General features: G+C 37.6%; 1 protein-coding gene across 2 annotated transcripts in view; it reads right to left on the bottom strand.

Moving 5' to 3' along the window:
• CLPX (caseinolytic mitochondrial matrix peptidase chaperone subunit X) overlaps nucleotides 1-19,569 on the bottom strand; it is a 36,774-nt gene extending 17,205 nt beyond the window's left edge. Inside the window, exons 1-6 of one of the 2 annotated variants that reach the window (XM_070468630.1) lie at nucleotides 19,288-19,569; nucleotides 12,863-13,023; nucleotides 11,356-11,473; nucleotides 6,616-6,770; nucleotides 3,642-3,801; nucleotides 2,209-2,250 (exon numbers count right to left, since the gene is read on the bottom strand). In XM_070468630.1, coding sequence (XP_070324731.1) covers nucleotides 2,209-2,250; nucleotides 3,642-3,801; nucleotides 6,616-6,770; nucleotides 11,356-11,473; nucleotides 12,863-13,023; nucleotides 19,288-19,366 — 715 coding nt within the window. In that variant the 5' untranslated portion in view covers nucleotides 19,367-19,569. The remainder of the gene's footprint in view (nucleotides 1-2,208; nucleotides 2,251-3,641; nucleotides 3,802-6,615; nucleotides 6,771-11,355; nucleotides 11,474-12,862; nucleotides 13,024-19,287) is intronic. The other variant, XM_070468631.1, reaches the window with a different exon arrangement.
• Between the last annotated feature and the right edge of the window lie 1,301 nt (nucleotides 19,570-20,870).

Consider the following 20,870-nt stretch of genomic DNA (forward strand, 5'->3'; position numbering starts at 1 on the left):
CTGAAGGAGGTCAGTCCTGGGTGTTCACTGGAAGGACTGATGCTGAAGCTGAAACTCCAATACTTTGGCCACCTCATGCAAAGAGTTGACTCATCAGAAAAGACCCTGATGCTGGGAGGGACTGGGGGCAGGAGGAGAAGGGGACGACAGAGGATGAGATGGCTGGAAGGCAGCACCGACTCGATGGACATGGGTCTGGGTGGACTCCGGGAGTTGGTGATGGACAGGGAGGCTTGGTGTGCTCCGATTCATGGGGTTGCAAAGAGTCGGACACGACTGAGCGACTGAACTGAACTGAACTGAAGGAGGTGCTTGGCTGAAGAATAGGTCTGCCCAATGGGGAAAAGATGATTTAGGTAACTTGAACAAAATTGTAAGAAGCATATTACCTACAGTGGAATCACATGACACATATATTCAACTTTATGATTTAAGTTTTTTAAAAATGAGGAATAGTTTAAATAGTACAGAACAAATGATGTTTGTCATTCCATTTATGGAAATATGCCCCAGGGTAAACTTGAGAAAACACTCCTGTTCTTTCAGCTAAGTCTCTGTTCATGCACATCTCCTACTGCCTAAGCAGCTCTTTATAATGAGGACTATGAAGTAAGCAGGCTAGAATAGTTAGTTGTATGGAGCAATAGGGCCCTGGGCAAAATTTAAAATTTCTGTGCTTCAACTTTCTTATATGTAAAATGGTGGTGAAAATAATCGTTTCTGTCTAATAGGCTTGGGAAGATGAAATGAGTATATATGTGTAAAGTGCTTAAAACAGTGCCTGGCAGATAGTTTTACATGTGCTTTGGAAGAATTTACTTTTAGTATTACTATTTTCCTAGTGTGTAAGTATCTGTATAACATAGCCCTTATATGCAAGCCAACTAGTTCATCTGGTATTTAACATCAGAAAAATTTATGTTCCAATGATGAGGGGAAGAAACCATCAGTCTTAAAATGTTAAAGAGACACATAGTGATCTCTAATATGTGATTTCGAAAGGAATTTCCAAGAATATTTTAACTATATATGACTTTGGCCCAATATCCTGACATTAGAACCTAATACCCCACATAGGAGAAGACTAAATTATATATGAAAGTAAATTCTACATAAGCTCTAAAAATATTAATTTCTAAGTCAATCAATACATGTAATTACAAATTATTTTGCTTACGTCCTTAAATACTATTACTTGTTAACATTTGTATTAAATCACTATGATAGACTTTACTAATTCATACTAGTTTCACCAGCCACCTGCCCAAAATTATGAATATATAATGACAGCATATTTTATTACATGTAATAAATCTCATGCCAGAGTTGCTGAACTCATTATGTTCTCATGGCTCATCCTGAATATACAGTACAATATTCTGATGTTCAAATATTAGATGTATAATACTGTTTGGTTCAAAGGCAAATGTAAACTTATCAAACTTTTAAGTGGAAAATGTTCACACTGGTTTATCTACTTTGTCTTTTGTGACAACATGAATCTTTTTCTGGTAACTTTGGAACCTTCACCCTTTCTTTGTGTAGCAGCTATCTCCACCTCCAAAGAAATGAGTGTAAGACATCAGAATGGCCACTATCACTGGTGTATCAGGTCATTCCGTACCGTCCATCAGACCACCTGATGCTTTTAGGGGCAGTCTAGAGCTCTCAATAGTGAGCTGGAGGTTATGCATAATTTGTAAGCCTACACTAAGTTTCATAAACACCAAAAAATAAACAATGTAGTTTCTGGCTAAGAGTAGCCGAAAGATAATATACCTTCCTTAAAATCTGTCACTTACAGGCAGATTAACTTAAAATTTTTTTTTTTTTTTTAAGGAAAAAAAGGATATAACATTCAAGGTACAAATTTTTAAAAACACAACTTTTGTTAATATGCAGATCTAGATTTATAGAGAAAAACTACATACAATGCTTATTTCTTTACATTATAAGAAATATCACAATAGAAAAGATAAAATCAAATATCTAAAACAACCCAACATCTATTAACTACACAAATTAGCTATGAAACTGTTCCAAAGTTATATATGCCATGTATAACAAACAAGTTTAGATAATATACAATGCCTTTCTTAGTAATACACAAACAAGTACATATCTACAACTAGTGCTGACAAACTTCACTGAGGTAAATCTAAAAAGGAAGAATGATTACAGAGGAGGACCTGAAGAGCGGCCACTTACTTGTAAATCTGTACTCATCCTCCCGTCTTCTTATTTCTAACTCTAAGAAAGAGGATGAAAATGGCAACATGAAAATATTATATATTTGCTTAATTTAGGGGAACAAACAAGGAGTATTCCACTTCTTGCCCTCTTCCAAATATAAAGAATATGTTCATTAATGTTTTTTCAGCTTTCTATAAATTATGAAAGAATTTATATGCTACCTCTTTTCTGTATTAAAAAAAAAACCCAAACATGCTTAATGATGGCTGTATAGTTGCCAATATTCACATCTGTCAAATACAAAGTTGCTATTTATTTTAAGAAAAGAAATGTAGTAATTTAGGTCTTCAATAAGAATTTAAATCCTTCATATTATAAAGACCATATAACCATTTGCTTTTGCAGCACCTAGAAGAGCTTAACTATTAATTTGTTGACTGAAGGAATCAGAAAAATTATTTTGCTCCATGACCAAACAACAATATTTGGACCTTATAAGTCATAAACGTTCCAGGTCCTTCATCAGTTACTATACTTTATACTTGCTAAAAAAGTAATTGATCCTACTATGTAAATACTTCGCAGTAAGTTCAAGCAGTGAACAAGTGTCTTCATTAAGGCAGTAAATTATAATATTAGTACCTACTAAAAGTAATGTAATACTAAAAGTACTTAGCAAAACTCCATAAAATTATAACATAGCTAAAAGAATGTAAACAATAGATATCTGTAGGACAACTCCAAAATTACAGCTCCCTAGCAGCAGCCAAAAAAAAAACCACCCTTATTTACATTTTACTGTATTCATAGTTTTTTAAATAAAATCATTCTGTTAATATAACATATACATGTCCATAGTAAGTTGCCATTACACAGTACATTGGTGCATTAGAATCTATCATTAATAGGAACTATACTTTGAATCACTTACAAATTTGCCCTGAACCTTGCACTGTGTAGCTGAGGCCAAAAGAGAAAGAGGGCTGAATATGTTCTATAAGAGGTACCATTTCCATACATCTCTGACTTAGGAAAATTAAGTTCTGTGTCCTGAACCCCAAAGAGAAGAACTCAAGAGTTGTATACAGAACACTGCGATGATCTAGTCAACAAGAACTACCTGTGGTCAAGTCTACAACTCAAAAATGATGTCTCAATTTGTATACGAGAACCCAAGCACATATACCCAAAAAAAAAGTTTTAAGAAATAATACTTAACAAGTTAACAGACTCTGGGATTTTCTACTCACACTTATCAACTCTCTTTTTTAAATGCTGTTGGAAATGAACTGTAATGATTTCATGAACCACTAATGGGAAGCAACCTGTATTTTGAAAAATGCTGTACTGTACTATACAAGTATTTTAAGACCAAAGCAAAGAGCTGCAAATAAGGATTACCTCCAAGTACAGTAATCTCTATTTTGGTCAATTATCAAAACACTAACCTCTAGGTGTTAATGATGTCTGCTTCTCAACTTCTGCTTGCTGTCTCAGATTAGCTGGGATATTATTATATATTCTCTTGTAATGATTGTATACAGCTACTGAAAGCACCTTCTTGGCAAATGACTGGCCAACAACGTACTTGTCGAGGTAGTTATAAATCTGAAAAATGATTAGAAATGAACAATTTACTGTAAGTCATCACAATATATACACATTAGAGTTAAATACCGAGCACTTTTTTTTTTCGGGGGGGGGGGGGGGGGTGGGGGGCGGCGGCACCACACAGCAGGAAGAACTTTCCTACCAGGGATGGAACCTGTGTCCCCTGCAGTGGAACTGCGGAGTTAACCACGGGACCACAGGGAAGTCTTATATACTGAACTCATCTGCTTACAGTTTTAAATTTGAACAAAGACTCTCATTCAAAACAAAATGCCAAGGGCATGATACATTATGCAGCAATGATTTCAGAGGCCCCAAACCTTAAAGATACAACACACCATTCATTTGTTCTCTAGCTTAACAATTATTCCTGTACTTTTCCAGTGCTATGCCAGTTTCTATTCTGTAAACAATGCCAATGATCCTAATTTTTGAAAGTTAGTATTAAAGTCAATTAGAATACCTACACTTGCTACCATGGGTCTAAAGCTGTTATCATTAATGAAATCAATTTTAAAAATCTTTTTTATACCCCTTTCAATCATATGAATATTATTATTCACAAAGATCATAAAACAAATTTTTTCAAAATAGGCATTCAGTTCAGTTCAGTTCAGCTGCTCAATCATGTCCAACTCTTTGCAACCCCATGGACTACAGCACACCAGGCTTCCCTGTCCATCACCAACTCCCAGAGTTTGCTCAAACTCATGTCCATTGAGTGAGTGATGCCATCCAACCATCTCTTCCTCTGTTGTCTCCTTTTCCTCCTGCCCTCAATCTTTCTCAGCATCAGTGTCTTTTCCAGGGAGCCAGTTCTTCGCATCAGGTGGCCAAAGTATTGCAGTTTCAGCTTTAGCATCAGTCCTTCCAATGAATATTCAGGACTGATTTCCCTTAAGACTGACTGGTTGGATCTCCTTGCAGTCCAAGGGACTCTCAAGAGTCTTCTCCAACACCATAGTTCAAAAACATCAATTCTTCAGTGCTCAGCTTTCTTTATAGTCTAACTCTCATATCCACACATGACTACTGGGAAAACCATAGCTCTGACTAAACAGACTTTTGTCGACAAAGTAATTCTCTGCTTTTTAATATGCTGTCTAGGTTGCTCATAGCTCTTCTTCCAAGGAGCAAGTGTCTTTTAATTTCCTGGCTGCAGTCACCATTCACAGTGATTTTGGAGCCCAAGAAAATAAAGTCTGTCACTGTTTCCATTGTTTCCCCATCTATTTGCCGTGAAGTGATGGACCGGATGCCATGATCTTAGTTTTCTGAATGTTGAGTTTTAAGACAGTTTTTTCACTCTCCTCTTTCATCAAGAGGCTCTTTAGTTCTCCTTCACTTTCTGCCATAAGGGTGGTGTCATCTGCATATCGGAGGTTATTAATATTTCTCCCGGCAATCTTGATTCCAGCTTTTGCTTCATCTAGCTCAGCATTTCACATGATGTACTCTGCATATAAGTTAAATAAGCAGGGTGACAATATACAGCTTTGATGTACTCCTTTCCCGACTTGGAACCAGTCTGTTGTTCCATGTCCAGTTCTAACTGTTGCTTCTTGACCTGCATACAGATTTCTCAGGAGGCAGGTAAGGTGGTCTGGTATTCCTATCTCTTTAAGAATTTTTAAGAATAAAACTTTTAAGAATAAAATAGGCATTATATACTCAAAAATCATTATACCACCAGTATCAATGTGCTTTAATACTCACAAACATTTAGCTTTTTCTCAGATATTAACTTTAAAGCTATGCATTTATCTAAATGGCAATCTAAAACTTTTATTCTTGGTAGAAACTAAAGCTCTATATGAAATTTGGTTATTGCCAATGGCTTAGTACCTAGGGTAAATTCTTTCAGCTTTTAGTTAACAGAAGTTAACTGCTAATATTCACCAACTCCTCAAGAGAGTTATTTTCTAGAACTTTATTCTCTAGAACTCTGACTCAGATTCTGAAGTCTACACAAATTAGTGAGGAACACAAAGCTTAACAGCTATATTTTCCCCCATTATTTTTACATAACAAATTCTGTAATGGTTGACCATATATATGTTGCTATGGTTTTTAAAAATCATCATTCCTCATGAATTACACCCATGATTTAGCACATTTGCAGAAACAAATGCACTGGTATCTAAAAAGTCAAAGAAAGCAGAGGGTGAGAAATAACAAGTGTGCAAATACCACCTGAAACGTGGCCAGAGATAACACAGCCCAGGAGCAGGGCTCCTCCTCCCCAGAAAGCACACACCAAGTACCCAATGAAGCTGGTGGTATACTCTGCTGTGTCTCACATTAAATCACAATCCACCTGAGACTTCAAGAAAGCGCCAACACCACAAAAGTCACAATGTTATATAGGAGTGCCCTGGCACACCGGTCATGAAAAAATACTTGCTTCTATTGTTAGTCTGAGGCTGTTTTATCTCTAATAAAGTAGATTAATTTAAGAGGGAAAAATTGCAGGCTGCTGTTATTTAGGGACCCAAACTAACAAAAACAAATCCCCAGCTGTTCTATTTTCAGGGTATCATTTCAGATTAACTTAGTATTAACACTAATAATCATCAGCTGTATTTCATTGCTATGAATACAATAATCATGATATGGGAAAACAGCAATGCACCCTATACCTAAATTTCAAGTATCAAATATTAGTAAAAATTTAGCCAGACACAGCCTATATTATAAAGAACTTACAAAACTTGTTTAGATACTAGTATTAAGATTCAATATAAACTGGAGAGAGAGGAGCGATGAAATTTTCAATATAAAATGTTTATAACACTGAGTGAGGACTTATACCTTCTTGGGGGGAGGAGGTGGTTTCTGTTGGAATGCCAATTTTACAGCTTCTGCAGCTGATTCAGGTTCTTTAATTATGCTTTTCTTTGAGTCTGCTTCTGATAACACAACAAAAAAATGATGACATTTTTCACACTTCACAAAGCGGGTGGATGCTGTAAAAGGACAGAGAAAAATAACTCAAATACTATTTAACTTTAAAGACTTGTTGAAAATTCAAACCTATGTACTTGACGAAAAACTTGTAGTTCACTCCACTAGTCACAACAGCCAGCCTAATTTGTACCTAAAATAGATGATAAACGTGAGTTCAGTAAACTACATTCTATTCATTTCAGCTAGGTGTGACAGATTTTATCTAGAGAAAAGACTGGTTGAAATTCTTTCGACTTCTCCATTCACTAAAGTTTTGGGTTTTTCTTTTGTGGGGGGGGGGGGGGGCGGGTACACTGCAAAGTTCGCAAGATCTTAGTTCCCCAGCAAAGGACTGAACCCGGGCCCTTGGCAGTGAAAGTGGGGTGTCATCTAACCATTACCAGGGAATTCGCTAAAGTTAATTTTTAAAACTACCACTGTATTATTTTATTCAAATACTAGAATGAATAAACTGTGGGAAAAAAGTACAAATAAATTAATCTGTAATAAAATTAACATTTTACTACAAGAAATTACAAACACAAAAGTTGAAAGAGAAAAATCCATTTTAATCCCTAAAAAATGTAAAATATATATACATTCTTAAGGTTCTTTTCAAACTTGTGAGCATTTTTAAGACCTTGACTTGGTAAATACATAAAATTATTTCATACCTTTCTATCTTTATTCCACTAATTCCTATTTCTTTGACCTAAAAACCACTAAGAAACTGGGACTTCCCTGATGGTCCAGGGGTTAAGAATCTGCCTTGCAATGCAGGGGACACAGGCTCAACCCCTGGTCAGGGAAGTAAGATCCCACATGTCATGGGGGAGCTAAGGCCATGCACCACAGCTGGAGAGTCCGTGAACAACGCAAGATCCCATATGAGGCAACACAGAACCCGTATCCTGCAACACAGATCCCGTATGCTGCAACCAAGACCCAACACCGTCAAATAAATACATTAAAAAAAAAAAAAAAAAACACTAAGAAACTAACAAAATATAATCATACAGCTTTTGGAAACTGTGCAGGGCAGTTAAAAGTGAAGATGAAATGGGTTTCTCAGTTCCAAGGCATCACTATAGATATCCTGTGTTTAAAACAAAAGTGATTTCCTCTTTTTTCTCTTTTCGGATACAGGCACATATTCTTAATCTTCTCCAAGCCTAATTCCACTAATGGTAACCAAGGACCTCAGAAAGCAGCATGGTAGAGAATCCCATATAGACTATTAACAGATTCAGAGCAAAATATACACAGGAATTAGTTAGATGTTGGTAGGTCTAGTAATACATTTTGGTGTTACCTTTGTATAACCTAACTAAACAAAAGCAAAGAAAAAGGATTTTTTTAAACTATGGGAATCGCTGTCCTTTGGGAATATTATAACTATCTATCCACAGATTACTAAAAAAACTGCACTGGCAAGCCACACCTCAATCTTCACAAAATAATCGAAGTTTAAAAAAATAGACAAAAAGACACACACACACACACACAAATAGACAATACCACATTTAAAAAATAAATTTATTAATGCAACCAATTTAATTATTAATGTCTGCTCTTAAACAAAAAGCCAATCAAAAATATACATTCTGGACAAATTCTAGCCACAAATTTTAAACTAGATGAGGGATCACTTCTGTATTCCATTCATCAATCACCTAGTAAGGCTTCCCTAAGGAAAAAGATCAAGCTATTTCAAGTACTTTTGATTAACACAAGTCAAAATTCATTATCACCAATTCCCACCAATGGAAAAGACAGTGGCTTTATATTTTGACCGGGCACCAGTTTATAATTGTTACTGATGGCAGTAAACAGGGCAAGGATTAAAGGGCAGGGAAGCCTCTAATCTAGTTCAGGCTGTGTCACCGGAAAATCTGGCCTGAGAACACAAGAACAAAATATTTCTCTGAAGAAATTAGGTCAAAGGGAAAGAGAAACAGCGACAAAAAAACATTCCTCTTTGCTTATTCCTCATTCCTCTATGAAGGGTTGCTTAAATTCTACCTGATATTTGCAATACTGTTTTACACTGAAACACATTCAACATACAACCAAGTTCAACTTATCAAAATGCTATTTCAGAAAAACAAGTAAACAAACATTGTAATGCATACTTTTTACTCCTAATAACAAGGGGCAAAATCTGATTTTGTTAAATTTTCAGGGGATAAATAAACCTCACTTGAAATGATTACTACAGGTATTCTATATTCCTTTACAAACAGAATACTGATGCCAATAAACATGCTTGTATAGTATATCAACAACAGATGAAAGATTACCTTAGTAAAAACTTTTTCAGGATATTTGTTTAAATGAAAGTTCTTCATAATCCTGAAAAAGTTTTAGGGTCAAAGATAAAATCTCCAAACCACTGCATAAAAGTTTATCCTCATTCTATGAGACAGATAATTACAGTAAGCCTTCAAAAAGTATTATATACATAAAAATAAAAACTAAAAGCTCCATCCAAAAATAACTGTTTAAATGAAGTACAAAAACAGGCAAAACCAATATCCAGTGATGAAAGTCAAGGTAGTGGTTACATTCAGAGAAAAGAGGTTAGTGACTGGGAAAGAACATGAGGGAACCTTCTGGGGTGCTGTGAATATTGGTATGTATATCCATCACACTGTACACTTAGAATCCATGCATTTTCTTTCCTTGTCTGTATGTAAATTATACCTCAATTTCCCCCTTAAGTTAAATAAGAAATTTTTTTAAAATCCCAAGAAAAGCCCAAAATAAAAAATCCCACAACTAAAGGCTCTACCTTAAATAAAACTAGGGACACTATTCATAAAGTTATTTTTTAAAAGGGCAAACAAAAATTAATATATATCCTTATAATCAACAATCTTAGATATTATTTAAATTTCTGATGATTTTCTCAATACTCATAATGGGACCAACAGAAATGGTATTTTATTTCAACAAAGTCAGTCAAGCAACAGTGGTACCACTATAAGAAAACATAAAAATCACTATAAACATATTTGTGAGATGAAATATGTACAGGAAGATCAATGAGCTAAGAACAGCTTTTACATTTAAAAAAATGACGATAGTTAATGAAACTCAAATTTCAGTGTCAGACACAAAACTTGATTGGAATACAGCCAATTTCACTCCTTTACACTGTCTATGGTCATTTTTGCATGGTAACAACAAAGGAGAAAAGTCACAACAGAGACCATATGGCCCATAAAGTCTAAAATATTTACTATTTGGTCTCTATAGTAAAAGTTAACCGACTCCTATATAGCATTTAAAAATAAAGAACTACCCATAGGATAAGAAAAATATTTGCAAATCACGAATCTAGATAAGGGCCCAGTATTCAGAATAAAGAACTCTTCCACCACAACAATAAACAGATAACCCACACACACACACAAAAGAAAAAGATAACCCAACCTAAAAATGGACAGAAAGTGTAGTCTTCTCCAAAGAAGACATACAAATAGTCAATAAGCACATGAAAAGATATTTAACATCTAGTCATTAGGGAAATGTAGATCACAACCATGATGAGCTATTAATACCACTTCCTATTCCTATGATGGCTATAATTAAAAAAAAAAAAGACATAAATGTGGAGGATGTAAAGAAATTAGAACCCTTATAACCTACCTTGTTAGTGGGGTTGTAAAATGGGACATCTATGTGCTGTAAAGTCACTCAGTCATGTCCCACTCTTTGTGACCACACAGACTGTAGCCCCCCAGGCTCCTCTGTCCATGGAGGTTCTCCAGGCAAGGATACTGGAGTGGGTTGCCATTCCCTTCTCCAGGGGATCTTCGAAACACAGGGATAAAACCCGGGTCTCCCATATTGCAAGTCAATTCTTTTCCATCTGAATGACCAGGGAAGCCCAAGAATACAGGAGTGGGTAGCCTATCCCCTCTCCAGGGGATCTTCCTGACCCAGGAATAGAACTGGAATCTCCCACATTGCAGGCAGATTCTTTACCAGCTGAGCTACCAGGGAAGCCCTTATACTTTGTTAGGAACATCTACAGCAGTCCCTTAAAAAGCTAAACAGTTACCATCTCACCCAGCCATTCCATTCCTCAGCATATAGCCTGCCTCTTGGGGCTCGTCTCAACACAGCTTAACCATTAATAATTGTTTATCAATTAAAATTGAGCCAGGTGGCTCAAATGGTAAAGAATTCACCTGCAATGCAGAAGACCCAGGTTCGATCCCTGGGTCGGGAAGATACCCTGGAGAAGGGAATGGCAACCCACTCCAGTATTCTTACCTGGAGAATTCCATGGACAGAGGAGCCTGGTGGGCTACAGTCCACAGAGTCACAAAGAGCTGGACACGACTGAGCAACTAACACACACAAGCAAAACAAAGAAGGAAAGAGTTTTCTTATTTTTTTTTTTAATTATCTTATACCATAATAGTTCAAAGCATTACTAGTCCAGGGGAGTTTTAGTATCTGGTGACTATAAGAAAGACTATTGTAAGTTCAGGGGAAAAATAATTCTGATGTATATAAGGTATAATGTATATATTTCTGTGCAATTTATGATTTATAGAAAAGGCAGGGAAAAAGAAGAACAGAAGTAATACTTACACACGAAGGTCTCTACGTGTGTGCATAAGTCGCCACATTTAGGACAGCGAAGCTGGTTTCCACCTTTCCCAGAATTCCCAGAGCCTGATTTCTTACTGCTTCCCTCACTTGCTGATTTCTAATGTTTGTGCAAGAAAAGAAAAAGTGTCAATTATTACTTTCAGGCAACCACTATGTAACTTTAAGTTTGTATTTAAATATATGTTTATATTGTTTGTAATTAATATTATAAAAAAACCAGTTCTAGTAAAAACATATTTACTGTTTCCCTTCTTTACATGGTATGATCCAGCATGTAAAGCATGTATAATAATTAGCTTTTTTTCAATGACAGTAAATACTAGAGGAAAAAAAAAATCAATAAGCACTAGTAACTAAAAAACTTACTATGAAATTGAATTGAGAGTTATTACCATGACAAGTAGTGACTCAACTTTCTTAAATCTAACTTTTGTCATCTCTCAAAAAAAAGGGGGGGGGGGGGTGATCATTTCACCTACTTTAGAGGGGCACTGTTAGGATAAGTGTGTATATGAAAACACCCAGCATTTTGTCTCACACATATTAATAACTCAAGTGTTAGTCAAATTTGCATAATAAAAAACATGATTATTCACTGACCTAATAGTTACCAATCATTTACTTCCTAGCCACAGAGTTCAGTTCAGTTCAGTTCAGTCACTCAGTCGTGTCAGACTCTTTGCGACCCCATGGACTGCAGCACGCCAGGCCTCCCTGTCCATCACCAACTCCCAGAGTTTGCTCAAACTCATGTCCATTGAGTCAGTGATGCCATCCAACCATCTCATCCTCTTCCGTCCCCTTCTCCTCCAGCCTTCAATCTTTCCCAGCATCAGGGTCTTTTCAAATGAGCTACAGAGTAGCCCACCATTAAGTCATACAGATATCCAAGATTTTTAGCTAGAGGATGAAGTAAGGTTTATATTATCATGAGTTTTAAGAGCTGTGTTGAAGCAGAAAAGGATGGCTATTCTTAATCCAACCAACCATCAGACTGACTACATACATTATTTAATGAAGCTTCTTTACTGTGTTGGGGTGTTAGAAATTTTAATTACTGCTGACCAATGAAATGCTTATCAAATAATTTTATGGTTCAGGCTGATACACGAAATAAAAATACATAAAATTCTTCATATCATTTTATATTTCCTACAGAAAACATGGGCTTCCCTGCTGATTCAGCAGCAAAGAATCTGCCTGCAATGCAGGAGACACAGGTTTGATCCCTGGGTCGGGCAGATCTCCTGGAGAAGGGAATGGCAACTCACTCCAATATTCTTGCCTGGGAAATGCAGGAGAGAGTCACCTGGTGGGCTACAGTCCATGGGGTCACAAACAGTGGGATACAACTTAGAAACCAAACAACAACAAAAACATATAACCAATGAAATACAGAGTACTATTATATTTATTTAAATGAGAACTATTATATTTGTTTAAATGAACTAAAATATGTATATAGATGCCAATAAAGATAAAATACCTTATTTCCATCTCCAGAGCCATCTTTACTTATCCCATCTCTTGAGGCAAAGTATGCTGGTGTTTCTGTAAAAGCTCTAAAAGGAGCTCTTCGTAGAACCTGAGTTTCAAAGGTCCCAAGCCTTCCTAAAACCGGTATATGAATACGACTACAAGAAATACCTGAAAATACAATGAAATTTATTTAGTCTACACATCAAACATTAACATGCCTTCAATAAATCCCCTGGAAACAAAAATCCCTTAAGCAAGGAAGTTGAAAAAGTTAACAGTTTTCACAGCAATAGTACAAAGACACCATCCTCAAATACTGGCAAGACCTGTGCTTTAGAAGTGAGGAAAGAACAGAGACAACAATTAATGGCCCTTTCAAAGTGTGAGAGATAAGTAGTTCAACACTCGCCTCACTTGTAGGGGAACAAGGGCACTTATGTTCTACAGTATTATATGTCTTGTATCTACCAACAAGAACAAACAAAATGTAAACAAATAGGTGTCTGGATCTGTTCTATGGGATCATAGTTTGCGGACTCCTGCTTCTCTGCATACAAATACAAAATAACCCCCCATATAAATTATAGTCAATGGCAAAAGAGCCATACTCCAGACTGTGAGGCAGTTATTTCCCAAGTTGGTCTTTAAAAGACTGCTCCCCCCCAAAAAAATAAATAAAATAAATAAAAGACTGCTCTCTATACAAGAAAATTGAATGGTCATAAGTTAAACAAAATTCCACAGACCTCAATACCCTAGAGCTACTTAGAATCTTGCAAAAGCTAATAATGTACATTGGCCATGAAGCAAGTTTCCCAGCAGTTTACCAGACTGCTATTAGGAGGTGATTAAACAACACTGGGGGCGAGGCCGCCGGTGGTGGTGGTGATGATGAACACTTAGATAAATTTAAGAAGCTGATTTTGCCTCCCTCATTTTATTCCCTGCACAATTCACAACTCAGGATTTAATTTCTACACTTGTTACGGCTTTTTAAAAGATACACTCTTGTATATGTTGTATTCAAATGCAAAAACTGGTTTTAAATTATGTAGGTAAAACAATTCAAAACAATTGCTTAGTTATACAACTCCCTCCCATTTTCCAACTCGTTTTACACTGAATAACTTATCACCGTAGGCCATCTCAAATTCCACAAAGCACAAAAATGAACCCACCAAATTACTCAGCAAAGATACAAACAAGAGGAAAAAAATTTTCATTTCTATATAAATTCACAAAGAACACCAAAAAAGGATTATGACATCCCAGTCCCTAACCCAAAAAGTGTAAAATTTTAACACTATTAAGCTTGAATATTGAGGGGAAAAAATTTTGATGCATTCCTTGTAAGTAACATTTTCAAGACATTTCAAATTTTCTCAAGTGTAACATTTCCATGTTTTGCAATAAACTGTGTTAGCCATTACTCTCTCATTGGTGATGCCACTGAGTTGGTGATGACTCAATGGACATGAGTTTGAGTAAACTCCGAGAGCTGGTGATGGACAGGGAGGCCTGGTGTGCTGCAGTCCATGGGGTCGCAGAGAATCGGACACGACTGAGTGACTGAACTGAACTGACTCTTGTTAGAGAGATACAGTTTATGAAATTTAAGCTAAACATTAATGTTTTTTCAAGGACATAGTATGATTTAAAGACTATGTCCCTCTAAAAAGCAAGTTTAGACAGTTATGGGGGAGAGGGATAGATGAAATCAAGAATGCAGAAAGCTGAATGTACCTTGGGGCTGGGTATTTGGGGGTTCAGTGTTCTATTTTGTGTGTGCTTGAGAACATCCATTAAATGAAAGATAGCATAATACAATAATTTACTATAATCTATGTAACAAGTGTCATTTTTTAACTGAATTTTCATGATGTATTCACAAAAAAACCCCACAATTATAACAACCTTTATATTTGTACTTGGATGTTATATTTGTACTCATGTTTAGAACAAAATTTATACCTGAAGTTTCACATATAGTGTATTATTTTCCACTTATATCTTTTAAAATAGTATTTAACAATGTACAGTATCTAATACTATTAGAAAATAAGCTGAAAGGAAATTATCTTTGGGAATTTAAGAGAAGTAAAAATTATGAACCTGATTCTTTTAAAATCTACTTGAATAGAAAGAAAAATAAGTCCTTCACTTGAAATAACTTATGAGGTAACATATGAAACCAAACTACACAGTCACCACAGAAAATAAAATTTAAAAAACATGTTCATGTCATTTAGACTTCTAAATTTAAGAATTTCTTTGCTGGCCCTGATAGTATGGTACTGAAGTGGTGTTTTAACATTCTATAATCTAAGGGCTACACCAACATGATGCTGTAAATACTAAACCACTGGTTCCCAAACTTGGGCATGCATTAGAATCACCTGGAGGGCTTGTTAAACCACAGATTGCAGAGGATCTTCCCTAGTTCTGATTGAGAGGGTATGAGGTGGGACCCAAGAATGCATTTCTAACAAGTTCCCAGATGATGCTGATACTGCTGGTTTGAGGACCACACTTTTTAAAACCACTGTACAAAACAAGGTAAATGACCAGTTATTCACCAATCATACAACATCTTCACAGAAAGCACTGCAGCAAACCAATCAGGAATTTTTAACCCTTTTTTTTTTGGTCCGCTGGCACGCTGGTAAAGCCTATTCAGAACATTTTTAAATGTACAGAATAAAATATATAGGAACCCAATCATTCTGAAGTAGTTATCAATATACTTTTAAAAAATGCTTCTTAACAAAATTAAACAAGATCTAACAGCTTTTAAAATAACGATGATTTCAAAGGAGCGGAAAGTGTAAACAACACTTTGGGCTATCAGCAATGTAACGTGAAACGAAAACATCTGTGATTTTGACTGGTGACAATTCCACAGGTATTGCTACTACTACTACAGTTTCTTGCCTATATTTATAACTGAAGGAAATGCTACATTTCACCCAGAGACTAGTGAAAACAGAGTTCAAAGAACCTCTGAATTTTACCCCTGGGCCTTTTGGAAGCCTGTGAACCCAGATGAAGAGTACCTAAAAGCCAAACAAGGGAAAGTATTTATGTGAAGTATATTTCAAAAGACTACTTGGCAGTAATGACAGAAGACAGTTAAAAGTTAAACCACTTACAAACTTCTGTCATAAAGATAAAGCTCTGAGTTTCAGAGCAGCTGTTTTTTTAAAAAAAAAATATCTACTAGAATAAGGTATAATGATTTTAGGGCTTTTAAGAACAGGAAAATATTTTATTCAGTTTCTAAATACTTAACTTCCTATACTCACTCTTAAACTAAGCATTCTCCAAAAACACACCAATGATTCCACTTAAAAGATAAACTGATCTTTAACTTGCATTTTAGAAACAGAGCGAAAGAACTAATGAAAATTTAAACCTAGCTATTTGTGGTGACATATTTAAGTGTTTAACAGCTTATGAAATGGCAAATCAAGTTGGATGCTCTCTTAAACACTTGACCCCTAACACAAATTGGAAACAAAATTCAACAAAAACTCACAGTGCTCGCAATTTAGTAGATACTTACTGCTCTTAATAATCTCAACTTTTTATGTCCAAGTTATTACTTCAGGAATTCTGAATACTTATTAAGAAAAATAACATGACTCCTATAACAGCTTTCCTTAAGTTTAAAAATATTTGACAGGTTTTCACTAACACTACTAATCCACTGGTCTGAAGGTGAACATGCCCAAGAAAAAAGAAGTGACTAGGAAATAGTGTGTATAGGAAATAAAGATGCTCTATCTTCATTTTGTCTTATTTAATCTGTATTGGATTTAATCACAAGACTGGGAGGGAACTAAAATCCACCTAAAAACTATTAAGTTAGGCACATTATGTAACTATCATGAGAATTATGGATGCCAATCAACAAGTTTGAGCATCTTCAAATCTTCATTTACAACCTTATGAGGTGACACCCTTTCAATGGACAAGAACAGAAAGCATCCAGAAATCAAGAGAGTTATACGGAATCGCACAACTCTCACAGCCAAATTCAGATCAAGTATTGTTGCTGAGGATTTTTTAAATGGAATCAAACATTTTTGAATGCACATACTTAAAATGCAAACTGACTGCTATATATGATAAGCACATTTTAAAAAGACATACACCAAAAAAAAGAAAAAGACATACACCAATGCTGAAAACACCAGCAATTTGAGCAAAAAAATATTAAAAATTTTTACTTATATATTTCATATTCAAAGAAAACAGTGAAGAAAATATTAAATTGGATATATATAGCCCAACAGGAAAACAGATCCAGTGTCTAATATGACAATTTATCAAGTAATTTTTCAAACTACCATTTAAAATTTTTAAAGTATAACATGACAGAAAAAAAAAAATTCTCAAAAAAAAAAAAAATGACACAAAGCAACAGAAACAGAGAACAGCACTGTACTTCAGAGGAGTTATGACATCTCCCCTTCTATTCTTAAATCACTTTACAATTTCCTGTTAGAAGACTATATTGATGAAATTATTTAATTATGTTGCTGAAATTCTTAACTCTAATTATAAGAATACACTAGTTAAAGTTCAGTTCTAATTTTTCTATCTTTCACTCTCTTCCTCTTTCCAGGAATTCTAAATAAAAATAACCTTCTTGGAGGTTTTTCAGGCTTAAAAAAAATTATTTTTATATTTTTGTAAACTTATGTATAGAGTTTCTACCACGGAAAACAAACATTTTATGTAATTAAGCCTTGGGAAAGTCTCAAATCCATGTGAAAACCATTTGATGTTTCATCGTCACATAAAAATATTAAATTCTACAATGATATTGGGTAATATCTAACATTTTAAGTTTAATTTACTCCTTTACAGTAAATGCTATGGTTTGGTATTTCTGAAAAGCCCTAGTAAACTTGTATTAACTGAGAAACAAAGAGATAATTCCTAAATAAGCCATTAATTCTTTACTTACCTAAGGAGAGATTTAATTTTTTAAATTAATTTTTATTGGAGTATAGTTGCTTTACTAAATTTAATTTTTAAAGGAGCTGTTGCTTTGAAAAGAAAAATAAACAACTGCACACTTCCTATAATTCAGTTTTCAGGGACAATTGATAGAAATGAAGACTTTTGTCAAAAGGAGCCTTCCTACCCAAGGAGAACACCCACATATTTCATACAGGCCCAGAAACAATATTATTCTTTGTCTAGTTCTCTAAACTTGAAGGTAAGGACTTATTCCCCCCTCCATCTCCAGCACCAAAACAGGGCCTGGCACACAGGAGGCTGTCAACAACTGTGTCAGATAAATGAATTCAACTATTTGTCACTTTCAAGTGTTTGCAACTCAAAATTGCTAAAATATGGATGTCTACTTGTTCAGGTTTAACAAAGTCTGGGGACTAAATTCACTCCTTTACATTTACATACCATTTTAGAAAATGCTTCTGCCCACACCACCTCATCTCATCCCTGCGTGAAATAAACTGTCAGAAAATAAACATTTAGTAAACAGTAAGGATTTTACAATGATGCTAAATATTAGGAATAGGGGGCTTCCCCCCTCCGCCCCGAGATCACAAGCTGATAATCCAAAACAAAACGAATTTGCCTAGAACTTAGTGATTTAAACAGGATCTAGCCTGTTGTCAGCTACTTATTTAGGGAAGAGAAAAAATGGTTTCTTTTCTGGAATCTCTTGGCTGGGGTACCATCCTTTCGCAGCTCCTGATAAACAGAAAGGAAAGGTAAACAAGCGCCACCCTTCAAAAACTATTTCCGACTGTCAAGTTAGGAAACCCGGCAAACGACTGCTGAGACACCCAAGTACTTCAAAAACAAGCAGAGCAAACCGGCACCTCCTCAGACGCTTTCCCGCGGCCGCCCAGAAACAGCACGAGTCCGGCTTACGTCCCGGCGTGGGCGGCCGCACAATGACTGTGACATCCCGGGCCTCGCGCGGCCTGAGCCCGGGACGGCCGGGTCGGCGCCCCGAGGCCCCAGGGGACCCCAACAGTGGCAGCTTTCCATCCGAGCCCTTCCCGCGGGGCTCGAGGGGAACCCGGCCGGGCTCCGGAAGAGGAGCCGCAGAGCAGCCGGCAGTCCCCGGAGTAGCTCTGAGTGGGGTCTGGGGACACTTTTTAGCAAACGGAGCAGTGTGTCCCCCGCTTTCAGGGTTTCTGCGAAGCGGCCACATTCTAGCCCCAAAGGCCAGCAGGTTGGGGAGCACAGGGGGGGTTCACCTCAAATGTGAGAAACAGCTGCTCCAGAGGTTGGCAGAGTCCCACGCCACGGAAACGGGGCTGGGGCGGGGAGGGGGGCTGCCAGGAGAAGCACCGAGTGGTGGGGGCGGTCTCTTGCCCTCCCCGGAGTCTCCACCGCCCGCCAGGACACTCCTGAATCAAGGGCTCAGGTGAGGGACTGCTTCGTTACCTCTTTGAGCGGAGACGAGCGATGAGCTAAAGATTCGCGCAGCCGCCGTGCCGCAAGTGCAAGCTCCGCAGCCCGACATCTCGGCGGGGCCTAGGCCGGGGCTTCGCCCCCAGCGGCCCTCAGGATCTCAGCGGTCGGCTCTTACTCGCAAAGTTCGCTACCTTAGCTTCGGAATCCCTTGCCCGCTCTAGGCCCAAAGCAGCGTTGACCCGCTTGGCACCAGGACCTCCGCTCTCTTCGTGCCCCACTGCCGTCTACTCAATAGACACCTAACTCCCCCCACCCTCCCCTCCCCTTTCCCCCGCTCCCCCCTCCCCGCCCACCGAGCCCCGGGAGCGTGCGCGCGCCTGCGTCCTAGGCCTCGGGAGGGGCGTGGGCACGCGCCGCGCGTGCGTGGGACACCGGTGTACGGCAAGGGGAAGGGGGCGGTGACCTGGGCTCCAATGAGCAGGCTGCTAAGTCAGGCGGCCGACCCCCAACTAGGGAACTACTAGTCCCGACAAACGATTCTTCCGGAAGTCTCCAGAGTAGAAAAGTTTGCTATGGAAGCGGAGAGATGCATTCTGGGAGTTGTAGTCCCAACTCGTCGCAGTGAACTGGTCTATTTTCGACTCTTGGCTGGGAAGGTCACAGTGAAGCCGGCGGCTTGACCGGCCTCGAGAAGTCTTGAAAGCCGTCAATTCAGTAAGAGTCGAGAAGTTCCTTCTTCCGAGGGTTCCACATCCTTATCCTTAGGGACACGGAAGTAGTGGCATTTTTTTACTAAGTTCTCAAGCCACTGTTTGATGACAGCTCTCTTTCCTTGTTTTTTCAAGCCTAGTGGTGATAACTTCCAGCCGTTGCTAGTCCCGGGGTTCTTTACAATCGTCTGTCTGTCCCCTTAAAGCTGAGCACACTTTGGTAAACACTTCATTCAGCTCTCTTCTGTTACCCTTCCACCCCTGCGTGTGTGTGGCTGCTTTCTCTCTGTATATCTAAAGCAAATCAACCAGCTAACTGACAAGGTGCAGGATGGTGACAAATGAATCAGACCCTTTTCCATCCGTGTGGGCACCAGACTACTTTGTATATAAGATTCTGATCAACTCCGAAGCCTGGAGAAATTGCCAAGTGAGCTTGGACATCTTCAGTTCTGAGCTGGGGGAGGAGGGTGGGGAAGGAGAGTAGCAGGAGGACGACACGCAACTCAGAGGCAAAGTTATTTAACCATCATCAGTCTTGGATCAGAGAAATGTGACTTACAGTTCCCCAGTCTGGCCATGAGAAGGGGCACTGGCCCAGGCCACATGTGATTTTTGTCTCTCTGGGTGCTAACTCCTTGTACTCCTTCAGCTTAAAGTGACAGAGATCAAAAGCCCAGGTCTTAACTCCGCTGCCTTCATGAATAGAATTTTCAGAGAGTATAGACTCTAAAGTTCCTTCATCCCACTGTTTTCAAACTGTGTTTCTAGAATTCCCTCAGAAGCCAAAGCTCTTTGTGGGTGTGAGGGGACTAAGAGAGTGGAACTCTCCAAACACTCCTTCAAGCCACTGCCGAAGTCAATCAGAGCAGATCTGCTTTAATAAACTGTTTAATTTATTGA

This window comes from Odocoileus virginianus, chromosome 6 (genome assembly GCF_023699985.2).
Source record: "Odocoileus virginianus isolate 20LAN1187 ecotype Illinois chromosome 6, Ovbor_1.2, whole genome shotgun sequence".
Classification (NCBI taxonomy): Eukaryota; Metazoa; Chordata; class Mammalia; order Artiodactyla; family Cervidae; genus Odocoileus; species Odocoileus virginianus.